Raw genomic sequence first — 23,906 nt, 5'->3', positions numbered from 1 at the left:
GATCTATTTTCCATAAACCCTTCTTGACTGACATTAATTATATTATCCTCCTTTAACTCTTTGCTAATCAAATCCTTTTATCAGCTGTTTCATTATTTTGCCCAGGATCAACGTCAAATTGACAGGGCTATAATTACTGGGGTTGTCTTATTTACCCTTTTTATATACTGGCACAACATTAGCTTTATTCCAGGCTTCCGGAACCTTCCACAGATCCAGGAATGAACATTAATGGCCCAGAGGACTTGACATGCCATTATTTCATGAACTGCTTATGGATGCACAGGGTGAGTTGCCTCCAGCACCTTCTTATGTGGCACAAGATGTGCAACAAGCATCTCACCAAAGCACAATTAAGCTAGGAGTGAACCCTAGGAAGGGACAACAGAAGGGCCAAAACACCAGGTGGTAGGTGCAAACTAACACACCTCTGAGAACTTGAATTACCACAAGTGAGCAGGACTAGAGTTTCGATACTTCTTGGAGAGGAAAGTCCTCTGCAGCTGCCCACTGACCTTTCCACCCAACAGGAGCAAGCAGAGGACCACCAAATGCCACCCCGTTCTGGATGGTTTGGACTGGGTCTGCAAACCAGAGTCACTGTGAGCACCGAGCACAAAGTGGGCATGTTTGTGAGGGTGGTAACAAGGCCTCACTAGCATGAGAGGAGACACCTGTTTGCTCTAGCCTTCCAGGCATGCACCCTAATTGAAATCAATGCGGGACTCTCAAAGTCAGGAGATGGGGAAGTTTAGAGATGGCAGCAAAATGCAACTCTAAAAAAAAAGAAAAAAAGAAGACTAGACAAGTGGAAACCAGACCAAGAAGAGGCTAGAGGGCCTGGATGGACATGATAGCTGATGTAAGTGATGGGGATGTATCAAAGAGTAGCAGAGGCGTTGCAGAAAGGCAGTAAGGCAGCAGAGGGGAAAGAAGCAGTTAACTTGGAGAAGATAGGGAGAGGAAGAAATTAAATTGATAGTACCATCGCAAAGCCAGATGTAATTGTATGAAACCATGGTTCTACAATCTCCTCTCAGACTGCTCCAGTCAGCTTACACAGCCTTTGCTCTGTGCTTTCAAGTTGCATACTTAAATAAAGTACCATCAGGACTGAAGCTTGGGTCTCCTCACCACTCGCTGCAATCATGCAGCTGTAGCTGCCCTGCTCTCCAGGGGCTCTAATACAAACTTTGACTTTGGGCAGAGCCACAGCATTCAGCTCCAACAAAATGGTAGACAACAAAAGTCTTGTTGGTAGAGGCGCTGCAGGTCAAATCCATTATTTGCCTCCTGAAACAAGCAGTGTTGTGTCATTTTGAAGAGGGGAGGTCAGGAAAGGCAAAAACCCAAGAGACTTCTTAATTTCAAACAACCACTCTCACCTTTAAAAGCAACCTTAGGCTCTAAGGGTATAGAAGATATGTTGGAGAGGGGGTTGAGTCTTACCCCATTACACTGCCCAAATTTCTTTTTAGCAGGAAGGGGAGAAAAAGAGAAATGAGATTTCTGCGTCAGAAAAAGAGCAGGATCCTAAGCAGCGAGGAAGCATGGTGAAAAAGAGAACAGAGGTGTATTTTCAAAGTACAGCGTTAACTTTACTTAAGGCCAGTAACCCGACAATACAACAACTTCAACTCAAGCAAGGGTGACAACACTGGCTAGGGAACATTTCTTGTGCCTCACTTTCATGGTAACAGACTCAGGCACAAGAAAAAAAAAATCAATTTGCTAGCCTTARTAAAACTTTATTCCACTATGTTCAAAGCATATTTGTCCATATGTAAAACAATATTGAATCCATTGCAAAGCTGGCCAGTTTGGCTGGCAACTGGGAAGAGACAGCACAGCTGACAGCAACCAAACTAAATTCTGGAACTAAATCAAACTGACAGTGTCCCTTTAAGGGAACAAGCAAAACCAAACAAGTCTATTTTTAAACTACTTTTGCAGAAGGCTGCTGCCATTTCTGATGCTGTAACCAGCAGCCAAGGCAGCATCTGTGGCAGTAACTTCTGGGAGATGGTATGAGGGGAGGTTGCTCCTCCACATCCCTCCCCAGCTCTGTCTCAGGAAAAGAGCAGTGAAAGGATTCTAATGAATTTTGTTCCCAGCAAACCCAAAGCAAAGCAACCAGCTTACAGTGCATTCATCAGGAGGAACACAACAGTCATGCTGTGCGTACTCAGCACTCTGCTCCTTCATGCTGCGTTACTATTGTTAGTCAGACCCCTCGCAGCTCTAGACTGTAAAAGAGGGAGAGATAGGCAAGTTACCAGCATCTATAAGAAACAGGTATGATGAAATCTACAACCAGAGCCACAAAGTAACAGACATCTACCCCCCAAAAGTCTGCACAGGAAGAATTGCTCTCCAGAGAGCACTTCCCCCCACTCTCTACCCCAAAAATCTTGTTCCTTTTTCAGGAAATCTGTTAGGTTTTGGAAGAAAAAAAAAATCTTTTGATTATCCTGTGGGGAAACAACACTGGTCCTAGCAGAATGATCTAAAAGACACCCCAAGATTTCTTTTTTTAATGGAATTTGCTTTTTCTTAGGACTTCTGTGGTCATTCCTATGCAATATTAGGAAACATTAGTCTGAAAAGGATATCTAGAGCACCTAGGCAAAAGGCCCTTTTTAAATCCTGAAGCCCATATTAAACTTAAGGTGGAGGGGTGGGGGGAGCTACAGAACAATGCTGTAGCAGGAAGATTTTTTAATCTCCCACTCCTACCAATTCACTAAAGCACCATCATGGTGAAGTGTCAATTGACCTAACTTATTCAGAAAAAAAATCCCAAAGATGTGCCATACATCAGGAAGGCTATAGTTTAGATTCATAAGTTTAAACTGACACAGCTCTTAAAACAGAGCTTGCCCATTTGCAGCCTGTATTCTCACAAAACAAGGAAACAGCTAATAATTAATAGCAGTGCTTCTGAGAACTGATTGCACCCAGTACTTGCAACGTTTTAGATATTTACATTAGGGAATAGAGCATTAACTGAGGTCAAGCCATCTCTGCAGTTCTTAAAGCTTCTTTCACGTTGCAGAACTCAATTTAATTGAGACATAACCTCACTGACATCTTCCCCACCTCCCATTAACAATCCTCTAACATCCCTGTGGCACCTAGAGCAATTGCTAACAGAGAAGTACTAGCAGGGAGGCATTTAAAGCATTTTAGCTGTCTTTGCATGCAGTTTTCAAAACCATGTGATCAGCAAACACTCTATAGACCACAGTGATCCACAAACCATATCTTCATTATCTAGGACAAAAGTAAAAGTTTATACAGGTTGCAACAGTGTAGCATGGACTTAATAAAGCATCCTCTTCTAACCTTAGAAAGTGTAATTTCCACAGCAGAAAGCGCTCCCTTCTTCATTAACATCAAAATGTCACTAATGGTGCCACTAGACATCAAGCAGCATCCTTTTGAGAATCTGGCATATTCTTCACTCACCCAGCTTTCAGACAAGCACAGCGTTCAGCTGAATAGCTTTTTCAACAAATGACATGTCACAGCCTTGACACAAAAATACTTGCACCTTGTCAATCATTCACTCACCATCAAGTTCAAATGCTCATATTCAGAGATTGATTCTATGTGCACTGCAGTTAATGTTAAAAACGAACTCTCAGAAGGGAAGATGAGTGCAAGTAAAAGTACAAAGTAAATGTGGCAAATCAGAGAAAATACAGTGCCATTTGTATAGTAAATAGGCAATGCAACTTTTGTAGCACATGGTAATTCAGGCACTAGCTACAAAGAACAACAAAAGCAGAGTGTCAGATGACAAAGATGGAAATGTAAGTTGGTATGAATGGTCTCCAGTTTTAAACTGGTGACCTAAAAGTCTCAGTCCAAAGGTTAGACACTGTTTTATCCATCAAGGTTGTTATACTGCAATCATCACTATAATACAACATAGCAAGTCTGATCCTTTACTGCCAGTGAGAAATCCATGTGTCATTTCCAGCACCCCAGTTATTTCTTTGATAGATGTGTGAAATAAAGTACTATTGTGCAGAACAAGTTGCCTGTACCAGCCAAGGCATCCTTCATCACTTTCTTCAAGCCAGTTTGATCTGAACGGAAACTATGGGAAAAATTAAACATAGTCACTTTGGAATTTTTCAGGCAAAATGATAGTAATTAAGAACTTTTCCACTTAACCTCTCCAGGGCCATGTCACAGAAAAACTCAAGTATCTTGAAGATGCCTGCAAGGAAAGAGCAGAAGCTAACTAAAGGCTTAGTCTGGGATTTCTGAAAGGTCCAAAGGTATTAAATTCAAAAGAGTTGGATGTTTAGTATCTGTTTTTCACTTCAGAAACAACAATCTAAGACGCCTGAAATAACAAAAAAAGTGGCCCCTACAAAATCCAGATGCTAGCGGAATTGAAAATAATGCAAGATAAAAGCTATAGGAAAGGGCTTGCTTAGTATTATACTCTTACTGCTTTTTGGAGTAATTTTAAAAAAAGTCTTCCTGGCCTCATCTCTTTTCTAGAGGGCTTTCCACTATGTGGTATGGTATTTCACAATTACATTTTTAATGAAAAATTACATTTAATTGAGAAGCCCATTTTCTGGTGTAGCACTGCTTTGACATGATGTTTTTAACCAGCCTATTTCCAGACTTTCCCCAGTCCTCCCAAATCACCCAGGGAAGCCACTATAACCATCTGCGCATGCTATCTTGTGTAGAGACCCTGCTGGGCCAGCTCACATACCTGGTAACAACTCAGTTAYGCTCCAGCTATGTTTCATCTACAGTTAAGGATTTGGATCTATTATTTCTCTCATTTAACTTGCTTCTTTTTATCTTGGTGCCAACTGTCTTAGACAATGAACGATTACATGAACTAGTCAGTCAGCATACATCATCTAAGCTGATACACAAAAGTTCTGAGGTTATTGATTCTTGTAGATTTTAATATCCCATTGAACAGCCCAATTTGATTAACTCAATTTAATTTAATGCCACTCATTCATTATTTTGTGCTCTTAATTGCCACATGCTAGGTTAGCTGTTTCTGTCTCTTCAGCTTTCTTTTTATCTCTCTTTCATGGATCAGGTAACTCTCTACTGTATTTGCAGTCAAAGACCCCAGGGAATTAACTCAAGAACAGCAATCTTCAATCAGCTGCATTTCTCAGTTAAAGCAGGCTCCACTTAATCGCTCTCTGAATCAAGGCGTTGCAGCTTCAGCGAGGAGAGCGGCAGTGCAAGGCATTCCAGAGAATCTAGGCAATGGAGAACTGGCACAACGAAACACAAAAGCTTGTTTAAGTGACACACTGGGAGATGGTCTCTATGCTCAGTGACAGCGGATAGTAGAGGCAGAAGCCTTCTCTTGTGGCTCTCTCTTCTAGAGTTTTGATGCTCTTTCATGCTAGTTTTGGAAATGCCAAAGCTCTATGCATTCTGCTTTTCACAACGGCTTGTATATACCGGGCTCCTTCCTGCTTTACTATGCCAGTGTAACACTGCTATGTTTCCTATTCTAACCCATTTTAATCTAAGGAGGTCTCTTGGAAATGAACACTAGCATGGGGGAGGGAAGGAATATAATAGCAAGTGCTGAAGCTCTCAAAGCAATGTATTTTTCTCCTGGTCCTAAATGATTTTATTGTATCTCAGATTTTCATCACATTACCTCAAATGGCAGGAACTGGCCCACCACTCACTTTCATAGCATTGCCATTACTGCAAAGTAGCATCTCTTTTAATAGTGACAGGGTTAGCAGCTCCAGATAGAAAAAAGGGATTATGGTAGGGTGCCCACTTACCCACTGCTACTTCATTTCCTCAGCCATTTATCAACACATTCTTCATTTGGAGAAATAAAATCAATGGTAGGTGGAGCTCTTTCAGTGCATTTAACTTCCCTGGCATGATACAGGTGGTAACACAGCTGAGATCAAACACTTCCATCTATCCTCCAGAGCCAGCTTGGCTGTCGACTAGCTGCTTTTCAATTAGAGGCTGGAATATTTCTGGCAAGGATTGAGCATCCTTTTTGCAGCTGGGATTTGCCTGGCTGTTGCTTTCTTACTTAAAGAATATTCACTTTCTTCTTAGTAGCTCATTCAATTTTTCCCCATGGTCCATAAAAAGAGAAAGGCCTGGCTCAAGTTATGAGTTAGTCACAAACCCATGGAAAGTTTTAAGCAAATAAGGAGACCTAGATATTAGAACACTGATGTTGTGTTACAGTTTATAAACCCTGCCACACATTGCAATAAATATTTCTTTGCTAGTTTCCTACAAGAAAAGGGAAATAACTACCTTGTGGACAAAGCCTGAGAAAGCTTCAGGAGACTTCTTGGCTTGTTAAGTCACTGCAGCTCCCTGAATATCTTTACTCCAAGTAGGGATAACAACTGTTGCCATTCATAGGGGATTTTAGAAAGTTTAATTTCTTGAGACGTTTGTTATGACAGCAGTAAAGGGGTAACATCATTCCAATGCTTTACAGAGAGGAGAAGGTACTGTAATGACTTGTTGCACTTTCAGAAATCTTTATCCCTCTCTGGGTTTTACATTTAATATGTAACATAGATGCAAATTAGCAGTGGCTATCCTGACTCTAGAAGGCTTAGAGAACATGGAATCAAAGTGTCAGAGATTTTCAGAATATAAAGCAAGAAACAAAGAGCACAACTTTTAGATCTGTACCTAACTTTATCATAAATTTCCCATGTGATCTTCAAGGGCACATCTTACTTAATGTGATTTAATACCCATCAGAATACTTCAAATCTTTGTCTGCCTCCATGCCTGGCTCCTCTCTACATCTTGTTAGATCCCCTGCAGAGTCGACATGACGACAGTATGTCACTCTTAGCTCCTTTAAAGCTTTTATACATTTCTGCTGATGTGCTAATATTTGCTTCAGTGGGTCAGCCTTTGCAATCTAACTACTCTTCACAAGTTATGATTCAAAATAACCAGGATGTCTGGTTTTCAAGTTTAAAGCCAAATGACTTGTAGTCTCACTCCTCACGTAAAGATCAGTAACAGTTGGCTGACAGGTAACATACCAATTTTCATATACTCTAACACTGTTTAAAACACTACACACTGGAGACTTTTTTCCCCCCCCCCATATTCAGGCTAGCTTCTCATCCCCTAACATACACATTGTGCTTTGCACTTTGTGAATTCCTAGTATGCATGTAACTCAACAATTTAGCACTTATAAATCAGCCACAGACTGATCCGTCTTCCCAATCCCTACCCTGAAGTGCTTTGTCAGCAAAGGTTTGAAATATTGGTTCTGCAGGTGCATGTAGATCAATATTAAATACACGGTAGTTTAGTCTGCAGTGACTAATATTAGCTCTGCTTCACCAGTCATCTGGAGAGTGCAGTTACCTAGGTGAGATTTCTAAAGCACTGAACACTGACCAAAGTCTGCTTTTAAACAAGTCTATGGTATAACTCCCGTTGAAACTCAGCTTACAGGTCCTCCATTAAGCACCAATTATTCTGGCTGACTACAGGCCACAATGTTCCTTAGACTTTAGTAAGTAGGACCACATTAAAGGAGGTGCCAGATGGTTCTGAACAAGTTGTTGGGATGCACCAACAGCCCTTTCACTTGCTAAAGCTTGCACGAACCTTGGCTGTCCTGAGAACAGGCACACTGGCACTGCCACACACCTGCTGTATAAAATGTAACTATTGGTTTCTTTTTGAAACTTTCCAATGGAAAAATGGGCATCTAGGGCTCTCAATTCACTGCCCTTCACCAATATTCAATTCAAAATGGAGTCAAATTCTTCTGCACATTTTAAGCCGTGCATTGCTCAAGACTCAATGAAGAAGAATGAAACCGTATCAAGAAAGGAAAGACATGTAGATCAGGAACCAGGCTGAAGCAGCCCAACTTCACATAAGCTGTTCCCATCTCTGTAAGCAATCACAACTATTAATTGTACCAACTTAACATTTCCTCTTGCCAAGGAGCCAGGAAATGGCTTTGCTGTTGATTTTAGATAGGGTATTGTCACAAGCTGGTGAAAAGCAAAGAGTTGCGGCACAATGGAAATATGGATTATTAGTCAATTCGGAAGGGATGTGGAAAAACAACACTAGCAATTCCTTTCCCAAGGAGGAAGCACCATTTCAATCATCAGTGTCACAACTTAGCATATACTCCCAGAGCAGACATGAGAAAGAAGCAAATCAATGCGATGGAGCTAACACCATCAGAGACCACAGCTGATGCTTCAGACCAAGGAAGCAGAGAGCATACAAAAAAAGAGAGACTGACAAAGACAGCGTCATCAAATTTTACCTGCCTAACTTGATTACGTGGGCAGGCAGTAAAAATAACTCTTGCTGCAAAGTTCATACCTCTGTCCAGAGAGAAAGTTTGCCTATCATGGAGTACCCTGACATGCCACAGACAAACAAAGCACTTAGCAGCACTGAACTGATAGACAAAACAAATACGAGAATCTTTTCCTTCACCAATGGAATGCAGCCTCCTCTGCAGTGAAACACAGAAAGGATTTAACAGCAAAAATTTACCTCCATATTGTGGTTAGTCTGAAGGAAACTGTAAAGATAGGAGAACTTAAGGAAGCAGTCTATAATAAGTGTATCTGGAAAATAGCCAGTTATCTGGAGATAACTCCAGCTGCACACACTGATGAGAAGTAACACCACATGTTAATGGCCACACCTGACTTGAGTCCTTGCCTTAGCACCTTACTACAGGCCACAAAGTAGTGTAGTGCTGAGGCAACTGGATCATGGCCGGCCTCAAAAAAAAAAAAAAAAAAAAATCACCCACTAAATCAACACACCACTTCCTGCAGCACCCAAGGTTTCTGCATCCAAGCACTCACCAAGCATCCTCACTCATGCTCATCAATCACAGCCTGCATGTGACTTTTAGAGAGGGGTTACAGGAAGGCCAGGGAAGAAAAGAGAGTCTCCAGACTGTCATGAGAAGAGACAAGACTTATATATGCAGTCATCGGATGCTGTGAATACTCTATCACAGTGGATCCTTGTTCTGTACCAAGGGCACTCTTTTACAGTCCCCACCAATATGAAATATGCAGGCTATTAGATTTACATACTGCCTTCATGTTCCAGCTGCTTTAGGAACAAGACAATAGTCCATGGAGAATGCCTCTGTGCTCTTTCCTCTTGTTCTTTCACATACCCTTGAACTGCACTGCTCTCAGCCAAATGCCAAGGAAACCAGGCTTTCATCCTCCATGGCAGCATTCTCTCCCAGAGGGAAAGACATCGAATCTGTCAGTCCCAAAGGCACACCACCATTTACTAAGAAATCACCCTCTCCTCTCACCAACCCCTCAACAGATGAGCAACTTCACCACATGTCTGTCAGCCTTCAAAACAAAATGGAAAAGCCTGCAGCCAAAGCAACAGCTGCCACAGCTGATTTAGCCATTGGTAAAGAAGGAAGTGAGGGAAGGAAAGGGAGATGACAGACTCTTTAGTCTCTGCTGTTACGTGTATTACAGAAGGCCTTGATCAGCATTACTGCAGATACAGTACTATACACACTAAGAGTCTGGCTGAGGGTGCTCACAGTCCCAATACAGGAGTCAGGCAAGGAAATTAGTATTTCCCTTTTTACAGACAATGAATTCAGTGGCCACATGATGTGATTAAGGTCACAAAAGGCAAGCTAGGATTTGCAACCCTTCTGTGACATTGATCAGCATCAGACCTGGGAATTAGGGGATTCTCACACCTGCTTGAGTATGAGACTGCCAGCAGCCCAAAAGGAGCCTGTAAAGAAGGAAGTCTAAGGGACAAGCCTCAGAACTGCAGCTGTCAAAATGGCAATCCAAATTTTCATGCTAATACTGCTAAACTACTTCTGAGCCCTCAGCTGGCTCAGGACGGTGCAGTGTAAGTGAAGACTTGAACACCTGACTACAGTGCACACACTTCCAGCCACCGCTGCCCAGGAGCAGCTTGAACTGTGGACCTTGAAGTTCTTTATGCTCAGTCCTGAGCTGTCTCTTTCGTTATTCATTTTCCCCTGCCAAGAAAGTACATACACAAAACATATTATCTGCCTCTCTCATCTAGCTGTCTCCAAGAAATCAGCCTTTACCAAAACCCCCACAAAAACATTTGGGGGGGGGGGGGAGACTTTTTTCTTTTTAAACACTTTTTTTAAACTGTCCTTGATACTAAATCTCTGCTTCAGAGGCTCTTGTCCTTCTCCTGAACTCCCTCACTTCTCTTCTCCCAAGTTTTCAGCAGAAAGCTCTACAGAAGATCTCAGCCCCAAGTTTTAGGGGTTTTTTTCCTGATGGAGCTGAATTTCCACCCATGGATGATCCAACATGGAGGAAAAGGAAAAGCAGTGGAGCTATGTGCTCCTATATTCCAGAATGCTGTTGAAGCTACACAACTTCACAGCCCTCTCTGCTTTAAAAGATACATTTGCCCAGTCCTCTGAGATGTGTGTTTGTACTACTGTGGTGACTAATGACCCCAACCAGAGGAGGACTCCATGATGCCAAATGCAGCACATAAGCAGAATAAGAACAGCCCTAATTTAAAATGAGATGTAATGAGGGGGATGAAACAAACATAGAGGACAGGGTAAGAGGATGGAAAAGCTATTACATGAACAGGTGTTTTCATTAACTGTCTCTACCTACCTCCTGTTTTTCACAGAGCTTAGCTCCCTACAACCAAAGCACCATAAAGACTGAAACCATGAATCAGGGTTTGAGGCTTCTTTTGGTCCAGAAGAGGGCAGGAACACAGCATAAAGCTATCCTAATCCAGGGAAGTTCAGGTGTTCCAATGCATTTTCAAGCAAGCTATTACAAGCGACAGAGTGACTCTCTAGAGGAGAGTTAGGGGAGGCAGGGATTTAAATGCTGCTCTGAATTTTACAACAGGTGGAGGTACTTATCTACCCTGACCTGGCCCTGCTTTTATGTCTCTGGCTTATTCCGTTCTCAGATGCCTAAAAAGGACAACAGACAACAGAGAGAAGAGAAAAGGAGGGAGTATCCCTCTTCCTATTCCTGCCTACAGCAAAGGCAATGTTTAATTTATAGGATGCCCTCTACACACTCCCCTCCACAGCTGGCATCACTCAGAGTCCACACCAGAAGGGCATGACATTTCCTCCAGATTGTGATATGCCCATTCATTTTCAGACACCAGTACCACTGCTCAAGATGACTAGTGCACATCAGAAAATTAGTAGGGAAAAAAACAAAACAAAACAAAAAAAACAAAAAAAAATGTGCCAAGAGAAAGGGAAAAGTGCATGCCAAGCTCTGTTCCAAGAAGATTACGCTAGAAAACTGGGCAGTGATCTGAAAGGATAACTTCAGATGAATAGACTCATATGCAGCCCATCTACTTAACCTGTATGCCAACAAGCAATATAGCACAGCTCTGCTATTCATCCCATCTGACTGTAGAAAGGTGGGAGTTGGAAGCTTTCTGCTGCCAAAATGCCAGCCACTAGCCAAAAGGTACATTTGGTTGCTTGTCAGTGCAGCAGATGTGAACTGGGCATCCTTTCCCTTCTCTGACCTCCTCAAGGACAGCAAAAGCAGCTCTGGAGAAGGAAATAACAGAGGTTAGCAAAGGTAATTCTTTTTAAACAGAGTTCTGCTTTTTGGCCTTATTTCCACATCATATTTTTCCACCAGAAATTTGTCAAGAAAATTTTATTCCCTTAATATTTATCTTTTGCATAGGAAAATCCAGGGAGGTGAGGAGATTCAAATTAAACTGAAAGAGAGAGAGAATTACCAACAGCAGCAAGAAGGGCTTGTACTGAAAGAGTTAAGAGGAGGACTGGAACAGCACATGGCAAACACTGAACATGTAGAGACGAGACACCACAGAACTGTGAGCCCAGCTAAAAACCTCTCAAATTCCTCTAACAAATATACCCTGCTAACTCATTGCCTGCTGAAGAATTAAAACGTATAAGAGGTCATCCCAAACCTGGAGGCRAATTCCTTAAATGTAATGGTCTTGAAAATACTGGGGTGGGGGGTTGCTCCAACCTGCTATGCAGTGTAGAGAAAAAGCAACAGGAACAAATACTGAAGAAGACAGGAAAGAATGAGTTCCACTTCCCACTGATCTTTTTATGTCTCTACAGGAATCAGTGCTGTGGAGATACAGGGTGCAAATGGGCAAAGGAGAAGTCTTTATGTAACGTTTCTGCCCTCAAGTGAGATTGCTCTTCATAAAGGTGCAATGAAAAGAGGATTCTGCTGCTTTACACAACAATAAAACATCTTCCAAATCCTACCATGCTATAAAAACAGTAATAGCAGCAACTGTTAGTCAGATTTCAGAGGCATGTGAAAATGTGAGAGAAAGCAGACACCTGAGCAACTCAGGGTGAAGAAGCTGCACAGAGTTACTGTCCTGAAAGAGGAAAGGACACTTGCTTCTTGGTATTCTCGTCACTTACTAGAAACGCCATGAGTCAAAACCCCTGAGCTAAAGATATTCAGTTGGAGTCTTCAAATTACAAAATTCTTATATCCACCTGCAAGAAAGAGCTCATATATTACATACACTGTTAAGCAAGCCAACTGGATAAATCCATTGGTTATGAGCTCTTTAAAAGTTACCTCTTTAAATCAGCTTTTGTAATTTCAAATGCATAATTGCATATAAAGCCACTGGGACACCAAAGTTATTAAAAGTGGGGCTTATTTACTGAGCCATTTTTAATGGAGTATTTATTTAATAAAATGTATGCAAATTGTATGTACTATTAATATGCTCATTAGAACAGTTAACACAATACGAACTCTTGCTCATACTTCACTTTCCATTCCCTCAGTGATCTTTCCTATTTTGGGTTGGTAACCACAACAGCTAACTTTACCCTCGTCACCTGAGGCTACCTCTATAGTTGGTGCAGAGAAAAAGCATTCCCAGAGAGCAATCAAACCAGATTTTTTAACTTAACACAGTAACCCATAACATTCTCAGAGAATACCTCTCCTTTCCCTAGTAATACAGAGACCTTTCAGAGTCAATAGAGGAAAATGGGCACTTTTAGAACAAAATTCGCTCACTTTCGGAGATTTTTGGAAATTTACCTTAAGCTGAGTTGCACTGTGCCCCAGAATATCCATTTCTCTCCACTGACCACAGAGTTTAGACAACTTGCTCAGATGTTAAGTGTCTGAAGATAATTAAGCTGAACCCCTCCTGAATTTAGGTTTACAGAACACTTCTTCAGAGACAAACAGTAGTTGGAGCAAAGATATTTGGGGTTCTGTATGGAATATAAAACTAATGATTCCTTAGCTAGTACCAGAAGTACACCTGCAAGCAACATTAAAAATGCCCACATTAATTTCCCAACTCTATTTGTCACTGCTGCACAGCCTTTGGGCTCAGCTCAAAGACAAGGATATCCGTTTGCTGTCCTGCACACACAGATTCTCTTGCTTTTCCCATGAACAAAAAGAGTCAAGTGTCCAATCTTCATTTTCAGGCAATCCTCTGATCAAATTTGAACTGATGATCAAATGCAGTTCACTCCTTCAGTAYCTGTTCTCAGAGTGCAGACTTGAAAAACTGATAGTCCCTTCTTTGCCCAAGAGAGTATCATATGATACTAACCTTTCTGTTAGTTTTGTATCAGGTTGAGGGCTTTTTTCCTCCACTTACTGTTTTCTGTTAGAAAAGACAAAAAGAGAACCAAACTCCACATTCTAAATGGCTTTTGCAGTCTCAGAAGGAAGGGCGAGGGGTGAAAGCGGAAAACAGAGAGAGACAGAGGAAGGAACAACCCCTACACACAATGGATCATATGCAGATGGTCATGACCAACTGATGATGAAARTGGACATTTTGCTTTTGTGGACATATAAGAAGAACTGAATGCTGAGGCTGTGCACTGACTTAATAGGCGAGTAAATCCCTGTATACTGGAGGAAAAGTAGCAAGAGGAAACAAGATCTTCTACTTCACTCTTTCTACCATTACCACTCGCATTGCTCAGGTTCTGTTTTGTGCTGGGGGTACTTAAAATACTTCACTCAGAGAAACTATTGTCCTTTAGAATGGATTACAGAGGAATCATCTTGCTACTCCACGGGTTCAAGGCTCTAAAAAATGTGTGTTACTCTTAGAAGAAYAGAAGTGAAGAATGGCTGGCTGTAATTCTACTGAACACGGAAAAAGTAAAGGAACAGTTTTGCTTGGGTTTGATGTATTTTAGAGAATGAAACAGCAAAATACATGGCATCACCCTGCAACACCATCAAGCAGTAGTCTTTTCCAGGGATTCAGGAACACCCAACACACGTGTTTAGGCAAATGTTTTTATGTGTACTCATACCTACCAGGAGTCCTTGGCATCCTCTGAGCTGAACTAAACCTTTCAAGGTTCTAGAGAATTTTGAAGTACTCCTGGATTTCCATAGTCTATCAAAATCTGCTGGGTGACAAAAAGAGTTGCTCTCCAACATTTATATACCTTATAGACTTGCAGCCTTCCTCCTTTGCTTTACAGGCGTGGCCTCAAAACAAAAGGTAAAACTTCTTTCAGAGTGTCTAAATTACTCCTCTTTTTTCTCTTACTGTACTTCATCTATCCATTAAGAACAGACCAGTTGCCACTTTTGTGCTTAAGACAGAAAACAGATCCAATTCAACATCCAAAACCAGAGCCAGACTTTCAAGTATGGTGAATATTTGGGTCTGCAAGTTTATTTTAGCACCACGAGAACTACTACAACTTTTAAGGATGTGTCAATACAGAAACCCATGGAAGATTTATAGAATTGCGAAGGAGCAGTCAGCCTCACATTTCCTAGCATTGTTATGGGACAACACAACACTTGGTCCATTATGTCTCTTGCCCTTTTAAGTCCAAGTTGATTGCGCAATAAACACTGAGTCCACATTTCATGCCTTATTTTAGGCATACAATAACTCTGCGGGTACATAAACATCAAGAAGCTAAACAGTCCATGAATGACACTGCAGCTAGGCTGAAAGAGTTACTAAACCCCATTTGGTCGGAGACACTGTCTCTGACTTGGAACCAGACAAATAGCTTCGATTTTCCAAAAGGCATTTCATCAGGAAGGTGTATGGCACACAGTAATTACCTATGTTCTCTAAAGCTGTGAGACAGACGACCAGCTGCATACCTATCCACCTCCTGGCCCAGCTCCCAAACACTCTGGCATTTTCCACTGTTGCCTGGATGAATTAGACAAAGACAAAGGAAAACTGCATTAAGGCTTCTGCCAGTTGGGTAGCATTTGGGGTTTTAAGGACCGCAGTCTAGGATTCAGTAACAATAGTTACTGTTTACAACATGCTACAAATACTGTGTTAGGAATCATAACAGCTCTCTAACTGTAGAATTGTCCTGTACTGTAAAATATGTCAGTAGGGCTTTGCCAGGGCATAGTGTTGTTAAGTATTCTGCATGTCCTTGAAATCCAAATATTCACACCACCAAGTCTGAATAGCCTCTTCCATACACTCCCTAGATGGCAAATTACGTGTGAGTAGATCCACTTCTAATGGTTTTTTTTAATCAAAGTTTTGTACCAAAATAGTGGGTTCACTGCTCTGCATCATGGCTTTCTTTCCTAATAAACAACACATGTCAAAATCCAGAGGCAATAAGAGCAGCTCATTTCAGTGATTTGATGGGACCACAGCTTCAATTTACCTTCTGCAAGTTGCCCGTTATCTCTGTAGCTTCATTCAGAGACACACTTGCCTCTTCTTGAGGAGAGAACATTTATCATAACAAGCAGCTGCTGACTCAATTGTCCCATTACAGTTGCTCCCATTATCACATGGGACTGGACTGTTTATTTCAAGTATTCCTTTGCCTAACAGAGTCTTTGCTGACATCATGAAGGTACAGTCTTTCTAATTTATTTCAGCTAAAAGAGATGAACAGAGAACAAAAGTAAAGTTCCCACAAAAGAACATAGTGTGACTGTTTCCCCTGCAGCAAAATGCAACAACTTCAAGAACAAAATAGCCCCAGAAACCACCTTTTAAAACAAACAAAAAACCACACATACAAAGGTATAAAACAAGGGGGGGAAAAAGAAAGATCTAGCAGTTCTATGGCTGTACTTGTTATCCAGACAAACAAATATAAAGAATAAGTGACTACCTGTGAAAGAAGTGAAGAACAACAGGGAACGTAACATGCAAAGAGAAAACTGAAGTAAATGGACATACATTTCTCCCAGACATTTCTTCAAAGAGCTTGGAAAATTCAGGAATAGATTCCATACCGATTGTGCAATGAAACCAGAAAGAGTCAGATGTCATCCAGGGATATTTATGATGCTTTATACAGAGAGACTATTATCGCTTGGAATGGACTATAGAAGAATCATTTTGCTGCTTCACAGGTCCAAGGCTCTAAAATCTGTGTTACACTTAGGAGAGTAAAAGTGAAGTATGCAGAAGTGATCAAAGCAGAACAGGCTGGTTTTATAGCCTGCAGGGGAAACAACTGATCATATATTCTTCCTATGACAAACAACTGAGAAAATAATTGAGAGCCTCGCAGAAACCAATGTTGTTACCTCAGCAGTATTGATTTTAGGCAGACATCTTAATCTAACACATGACAAAACTTTGGTCATTGCAGTAAGATATAGCTTTCAAGGAAAAATGATATTTACAAAGGTAGTTTATGGTTCAGTTAGAGATTCTTATGAAGTCAAAGCCAAGCTATAAATGAATGGAAAGAAAGGGACTTTTTTAAAAACAAAATGGATAGAAAGTTCGATTAAAAAGTGAAAATATGATTCAAGTATACTGGAGCAGAAGGATCTTCTAATCTTCAAAACACTAAAAGGAAGCAGTAAAAACGTAACTGTAACATACGTTACTGAAGAAGCCTTATTCTTATCAAAGGGATGACTGGCATTCAAAAATTCAGAGTTTACCCAGTTTGGGATTTTGTAAGAAAGCTCCTCCTGAATTTAACAGAAATGTTCCAGTTGCTTATATTAAAAGGAGATGAGTTCTTTTCTTTTAAACCAAAATGTTATAGCAAAATGAAGCTGGAACGGGACAAGAAAGAACATAAAAATCTATATAGTTCTTTATTGACACTCAAAGTAATATGAAAATAAATAGATAAAAAGTATTAATAGCAATGAGCAAAACTACATAAAAATTGTAACAATTATCAGATTTTAAAAATGTATGTAAAGAGTAAAATGAGTTCTGTTCATGGCAACTACTGAGAGCAGATTTTTAATTAAAAAGAAAAGGGCATGGGGGAATAGAGAAGGCATTGCATGCAACTCAAATTTTTTCCTGACTTCCCCCTGTGTTTCTTCCTCTGATGTGGGCAGAGCAATCCTATCTGCTCTTGCCCTTCACATTAGGCCGAGTTCTCTGCACCTTTCAGTCTGTCCTGTTTCCTTGGGTGTCTGAATAGCCCCCCCTGCACCTGCTCTGTTTGAAGGTAGGTAACTAACACCACATATAGACCTTCAGATGCCATTAATTGGTTCTCTCCAGTGGAAGTATTTTACCTGCTAAATCCACTACTACCTTCTTAACATCTGTAGCAACCCATACAGATAGTCCCTTCTCTATTTTTCCCAACTGATGAATTCTCAGTCTAGTAGAAATTCTTCGGTTTAGTCCCATAGTCACTAACTTGGCATGTTTTTCACATGCTTGAGACAAATGCTGGTTCACGAAGTGGCAATCTGTGTTGTAGTTCTCCAGCAACCAGCTAGTGACATGAATGTTTATCACTCTTCCATATGCTTGTGGCACACTAAGAATCCCCTCAATCCTCCATCTCTCCTGTTGTCATGCTGCTGCTGTTGCTTTTGTTCACTGGAGACTCCAGCACAAGTGCCCTCAAGGGAAAGGAACGGTCACTGGGCTTCCAAAACCAGCCTTCACTTTTGGCATCTTTTCACATAGCTGGCATGAAACAAATACAGCTTATTGGCTTTTAACATAGATTTCTTCAGATACTAGGAAAAACAGGCACTGTAGAGTGTGGCTGATGAAATATCATACCTAAGGTTGATTTATTCACTGCTTGCCTCATTTTATTACATGCATCAGGGTGATAAGTAGCAAAATTTCTTATATTTTGTTTACGCATTATACAATTTAAGGCTTAGCTGGAGCATCCTGAGAATCACAGCAGGCTTTGTAAGTAATGCAGAAGACTCCACTAAGTTGTGCCTATTTCCATCACATGGAGACCATTTGCAGGAGCAAATTAATACCAGGTTTTATTCCTCAGTAGCAAGCATCCACTGCACCACTATGCATATAATGCTTCCAAAGTGTGAGGCTAGGAGATCATTCACAAAAGTCTGTCACCTATTTTGAGAAATTCAAAGTGCCTCTGAATCACATCCTTCAATGTCAAACCCTCTTTGTCAGGAGAACTGCTTCTATCATTGAATCTATCAAGCCGAGCCATTGAATGAGCTATTTTACTGGGTCTGCCCCAGTCAAGCTCAATTTGAGTTTTACAGTCCTTGATACTTCTGGGATATTTTCATAGAAGCCATTAACTTACTTTGCACTGGGAATTATGCTGCTTGGCAGTAGCTATCTCTCCTCACGATACCTGTATATCCAAAGTTGAACCTAGTCGTGTAATGAGATGGCAAAAAGTAGTCATATATATTCAAAATGTTGGCCTGTAAGCCAGTAAGACCTGAAAATATTTACCAATATGTCAAAATGCTTCTAGCTGAAAACCGTTTCTAAACCATTCGCTGTTTGCAAGTTTAATGGCTTAAGGCTTATGGGCTCATGAATCACCAGCTCTCTTAGCAGAAGCATTTGAAATGTTGATACCTTAGCCTTGAAATAGATGTGAAGGTACCACAGCCTTTACAAGCTGTTATCGAAAGTCATACTTTAAAAGCTCCCACAGAAGACTGAATGCAATAGAAGCAGCTGAGCAGGATGAAAGTAACAGAACCAACTTAGTTAAAGTCATTGTTCATGTCTGCGTTCCATTTCAGTGATTACCTTCCAGCTGGATAATGAATCATATTAAAGGAAGCTTTGATACCTACAGTTTGTCTGATAAAAAATCCAGATGACTTTAGAAGCAATGATGAGTATTTGGGAAACTATTAGTCTTATTTCAAATTACTGATTTCAACTATCTGAAGAAAATTTTGGAGAACAATTTGATTTATCACAGATAAAAGAAAGATTGTATCATTCTTACTATCCCAAGATTTTCAGTTGAGAAGACATATGAACACTCACGGCAAAAAAATTGCTACAGCAGATACATGTGGAACGAGTATCTCTAAGGTCAAGGGGGTTATACTGATAAATGACAAACACTGCATTACAGAGCTGCAAAATTAACAGTTAAATGTATGCTATACTGGAGAGATAACAGGCATGAAGCAGGCAAATATGATAACAAATCAAACTGGAATAAAAGAAAAAAAATCTCAATTGTAAATAAAAAAAATAGCAATTCCCTATACAAGCCTCTAAAATATGCTACCTTAAATTGATTCACCTAGACCTTCCAAGAGGATATACACTGTAGAGTGCAGTGTTTAAGTTATAAAATATATACGTTATGTCAATGGCACCTATGATAGACAGATAAATGAAMTCATAAATATGCAAAAAAGTTTTCTGTTCCAGTTTTAACCAAAAAGTTTAGGGAAACCCATAACAGTAACAACAACAACAACAAAGAAATAAATACAAGAGAACGCTTATAGGTTTATTTATCTGCTAATACAATAAAAAGTACACAAATTCACTGCTTCCTGTATCTCTGAGCAACTGCCCTAATACAAACATTCATCTACCATCTCTGTGCTGACAACTTGCAGATCATCCCCTTCACGTCTACCTAGTCCCAGCCAAATTAAAATCTCAACCTGTTTCCAACACCTCTCAGAGGATATCTAGGAACAGCTCAACCTCATCTCTCCAAACTTTCTCCTCCATCACTACAGATACAAAAATGACCATTTTACCTGTCACTCAGCTCCTAACTCATCACCCTCAACTCTGATTTTTCTCCAGACCCTCATAGCCAAACCATGCAAAACCAGAAAGATTTTGACTTCTCACCATACCCTTGTATTCAAATAATGCAGAAGTAATCAGAAAGATTTTGACGTGTCCAAGATGATTTTTTTTCTGTTCATCTTTACACCTAAAAACCTTTGTCCAAACTCTCATCACTTTGATTTCTGCAACTGCTTTCCTCAGATCTAATATTGTTCAGCTCTTATCCACTCATAATGCTCTCTCAAAGAACATTTTCAGCAATTACTCTGACCATGTGAATGCACAAATGTATTCTTCTTCGGTTCCTCCTCCTGTTTGGGCTTTTACATATTCTGCACTCCTATTTTAAATAAGCTCCTTGTAAACAGCTCCAAACCTCATTCTCCTTCCTCAGAAAGTCCCCTTAAAACCTCTTTGCTCTGACTTCTCCCAAGAAACTTGACAATTAGGCTATTTACAAGCATGCTGACCAATACAGCCTAACTCCTCCTCACACTTCCAATTCTGTCCATGGACATTTATCTTATATTCACGTTATAAGCTTTTGGGGGCAGAGATCACTGCCTCCTCTTCCTTCAACTGTACCTGAACTGCACCTGAGACCCTGAATACACTTTTACATTATTCACTGAACTAGATATGTGTCGTACTTCCACGGTACTTGCTTCTCAACATTTTATGCAAGTGTTGCTGTATTTTAGAAGATTGGGTGACTGCTATCCTCGTGATATATACAGGAGAACAATGTGTGGAAAACCAAGGTTTGAAGTAAGCACCATTTAATAAATTATGCTTGAACTCATGCTAGCAATATCTTGGCCTCAATGAAACAGAAACTTTCAGACATAACAGGTAGCTCCACTGAATTCTTCTCAAGCTTCAGACCAGTATAGCTTCAACATATGTACAGGGATTGTTTTCAGCGAGCTGTGCTATTCAAACAAGTCTACACAAAATTTCTTCAGGGTGTCTGTGGTGTACAGTGATTTTCCATCACAGGGTGAATATCATTCTCAAAAGAGTCATCTATATCCACCTTGGTCTAGTAAAAACATGTTAGCAGCAACTATGGTTTAGTATGCCTGTTGCCAGCAGGCTTTCAATCACAGTGTGGACAACCCCTGGCTGAGCAGCCCACACAGATTTTACTCCTCTACGGAGCAGCAGTAAGAGAATCAAGATGTCATATTTTGCACTTTAACGACACCTCAGAGCAGACCACAGAACACCACGTACATCCTGGAAGGCACAGACTGCCAGAACACATGGCCAAGCTCAAGTAGCTGACACACAGAAAGGTCAAAAAAAAAAAAAAAAAAAAAGATGGTAGTGGAAGGGAACAGCCTATTATGAAACCCACCGCAGCTTATTTAGCATTTTACACGGGTGCCTCAGTTACTATGTATTACTACTGAACTATCCAGAAAAAGCCAGGTTGAGCGATAGCTGCAAATGCCTGAAAGGTGGAGACCCGGAAGCGCGAGGACAGCCTTATCAGCAGGCTCATGTTTCTCCAGTTCCATTTCTAACACAAGTTTACACAGCTACATGACAGCAAGGTGGATGGTGGGCCACGTTCCCACATACAAGAGCACTCCTGGCGGGAAGGTTTTAGTGAAAAACTGGCAATCACAGACATCAGTTACACAGTGACTGAGAAGCTGTGGGATGGATTATTAGCATGAATGAAATGAGGATCCATGCATCCTGAGGTCAAACACGGGCTAGACAGTCTGAATCCTCTCTCTCCTATTCCTTATGCTTGACAGAAGAGATGACATTCTGGCTCCAGTTTGAAGAAACTGCCAGCAACCCGCCCTTTCAGGACCAGAGTTCCAGTCATAAGGTGCTTTCGGGGGTAGCAAAAATACTGAACACAACACAGGGAAAAATCCTGACCTCACGTGAAATCTGTGCAACTGGTCTGACTTTATGGATATAGGGAGCAGTGATGTTCGTATCCAAGTCCACTGCGTAACACAGTTTCTATCTCTAGCTAGCCCTCACCTACCCAGCACAAGAAATATGCAGCTATACACCAAAATCTTTTAGCGCTCAAGAAACCACAGCACACTGCAAGCATGAGTCTGAATTAAATTACTGGGCAACCAAAGTTTCTTGTTGTGTGATATATCACAGATCTGTGCAAAATGCAAACTATGATGGCTCAAAGAAGAGCAGATAGCTCCTTTGTTTTTAGTTGGAGAACGTTAACTCTTTTGCAGTTCTGACAGACTCAAAGAGTAACTGTTTTATCTTGAGTTATATATCTGTAAGTCACCTTCCTTTTCTAAAGGGAGCAATACATAGTCTAATATACTGACATGGCAGAACTCTTTTGTCATCGTCACCACAGGTAAACTATTATTGCATAAGTTCTCAGAGCCAGATTGCATAAGTCCAGGCGCAGATTTAACTTTAAGTCTGTTAGCAATTCTGTTTACATTGATTTCAGAAATCTGAAGCTCCCCATGAGCTGCAAGCGAGGCAGGTCACTGAGTTGTGAGCAGAGAGGCCAAAGCAATGTTCTTGTGCACAGGCATTCTCAAGAAGCATTGGGATTTACAGACCGTTTCTTGTAAATGGAAGCGTTTCCCGCAGTAAATCTCTCCCTCCTGCTGCAGTTATAGAGAATAATCACTAGATGGAGCTACAAAGCCACAAATCTAATTTATGGTCCCTAGAAGAATTTGTTGCCCTGAGAGTCTCCTACAGTTTTATTTGGCTCGAAACTGACATATTTCGGGTTCCTGATAACTCATCTTCTGAAAGACAGGATGAAATGCCTTCATTTACAAAAGCAAATGTACACAGAAAGTGATGAGATATTGAAGGAAAAAAAAAAAACAAGAAACCAACAACATTCACAGCCTTCAAAAATCAAAATACATTTTAAAAGTGAACTGAAAGACATTTTATCTGCCAAGACACAAGAACAGATTTCTTGCTTTCTTCCGCAAGCCAGAAAGCACAGCAGTCTCCTCTGGTGCTTGACATGATTAGCTGTTGCAAGAGAAACGCAAGAGCTCTGAGCTCAAGTCTTTGTAAATAAGCTCCAGCATATACTTGAAAAACACCAATAGGCAAACCYATTTCCCATAAATACAGCTTCTGCCTCAGCTGATATACTTATTCCTGTGCTTAAGACGTACTTACAGGGAATCTTTTTCTGCTGTGTTGACACCAGACAGTTTTGCTAGCATAGGGGCATTGTTGAAAAAGTTATCATCCCAACTTATTGACGCACGGTTTATCTGGTTTTATATAGATCAACTAAATGCCAACAGGGAAGTTTTACCTGCTTGCATCCTACATCCGTGGAGGCCAATTTGCAACCCGTTCCATGCCTGCGTGTTCCTGGTCTGTGTGCAAAGCTGCTAATTTCAGCACCCGTACAGTGACAAAATGATACATCTTAGCATCTTGCTAAGACAACTGCCAGGACTTCACAAAATGAAAACCCAATCCCAGACCCATCGCAGTGCCCAAAGGCGCTGCAGGGCCCTTTCAGCACATATCTGCGCGTTCTGCAGTGCAACAACGGCACAGACAGGCTTTCTAGCCGTATTTCTAAGAAAACAAGAAGACGCAATCGCTGCTGGTCTACCTATTTTCCTCAGTAAATTTGAGCCCAAATTCAACAGGCGAATATTGTTTCTCATGTAATTAAGTTGTGCAAAGACCAGCGACAGGCCAGGGCACAGAAGAGGTCTCCAGCCCGGCGCTCCCCAGCAGGCCTCGCACAGGCACGCATCGCCCCTTGCGCACCCGCGAAACCCGCAGCGCCGCGGGGGCGGCCGGGCCCGGCATCGAGGCGCCGCCATCTCGCGGGCTTTTCGGCAAGGAGGCGGCGCGCG

General features: G+C 41.0%; 1 protein-coding gene across 1 annotated transcript in view; it reads left to right on the top strand.

Moving 5' to 3' along the window:
- Window positions 1-9,149: 9,149 nt before the first annotated feature.
- Window positions 9,150-23,906, top strand: part of COMTD1 (catechol-O-methyltransferase domain containing 1) — a 22,615-nt gene continuing 7,858 nt past the window's right edge. The window contains exon 1 of the mRNA XM_026055807.1: window positions 9,150-9,459. Within this exon, the coding sequence (XP_025911592.1) occupies window positions 9,150-9,459 (310 nt within the window). The remainder of the gene's footprint in view (window positions 9,460-23,906) is intronic.

This window comes from Apteryx rowi, unplaced genomic scaffold (genome assembly GCF_003343035.1).
Source record: "Apteryx rowi isolate R43461 unplaced genomic scaffold, aptRow1 scaffold_126, whole genome shotgun sequence".
In the NCBI taxonomy this organism is placed as follows: domain Eukaryota; kingdom Metazoa; phylum Chordata; class Aves; order Apterygiformes; family Apterygidae; genus Apteryx; species Apteryx rowi.
This window is presented reverse-complemented; position numbering and strand designations above follow the sequence as displayed.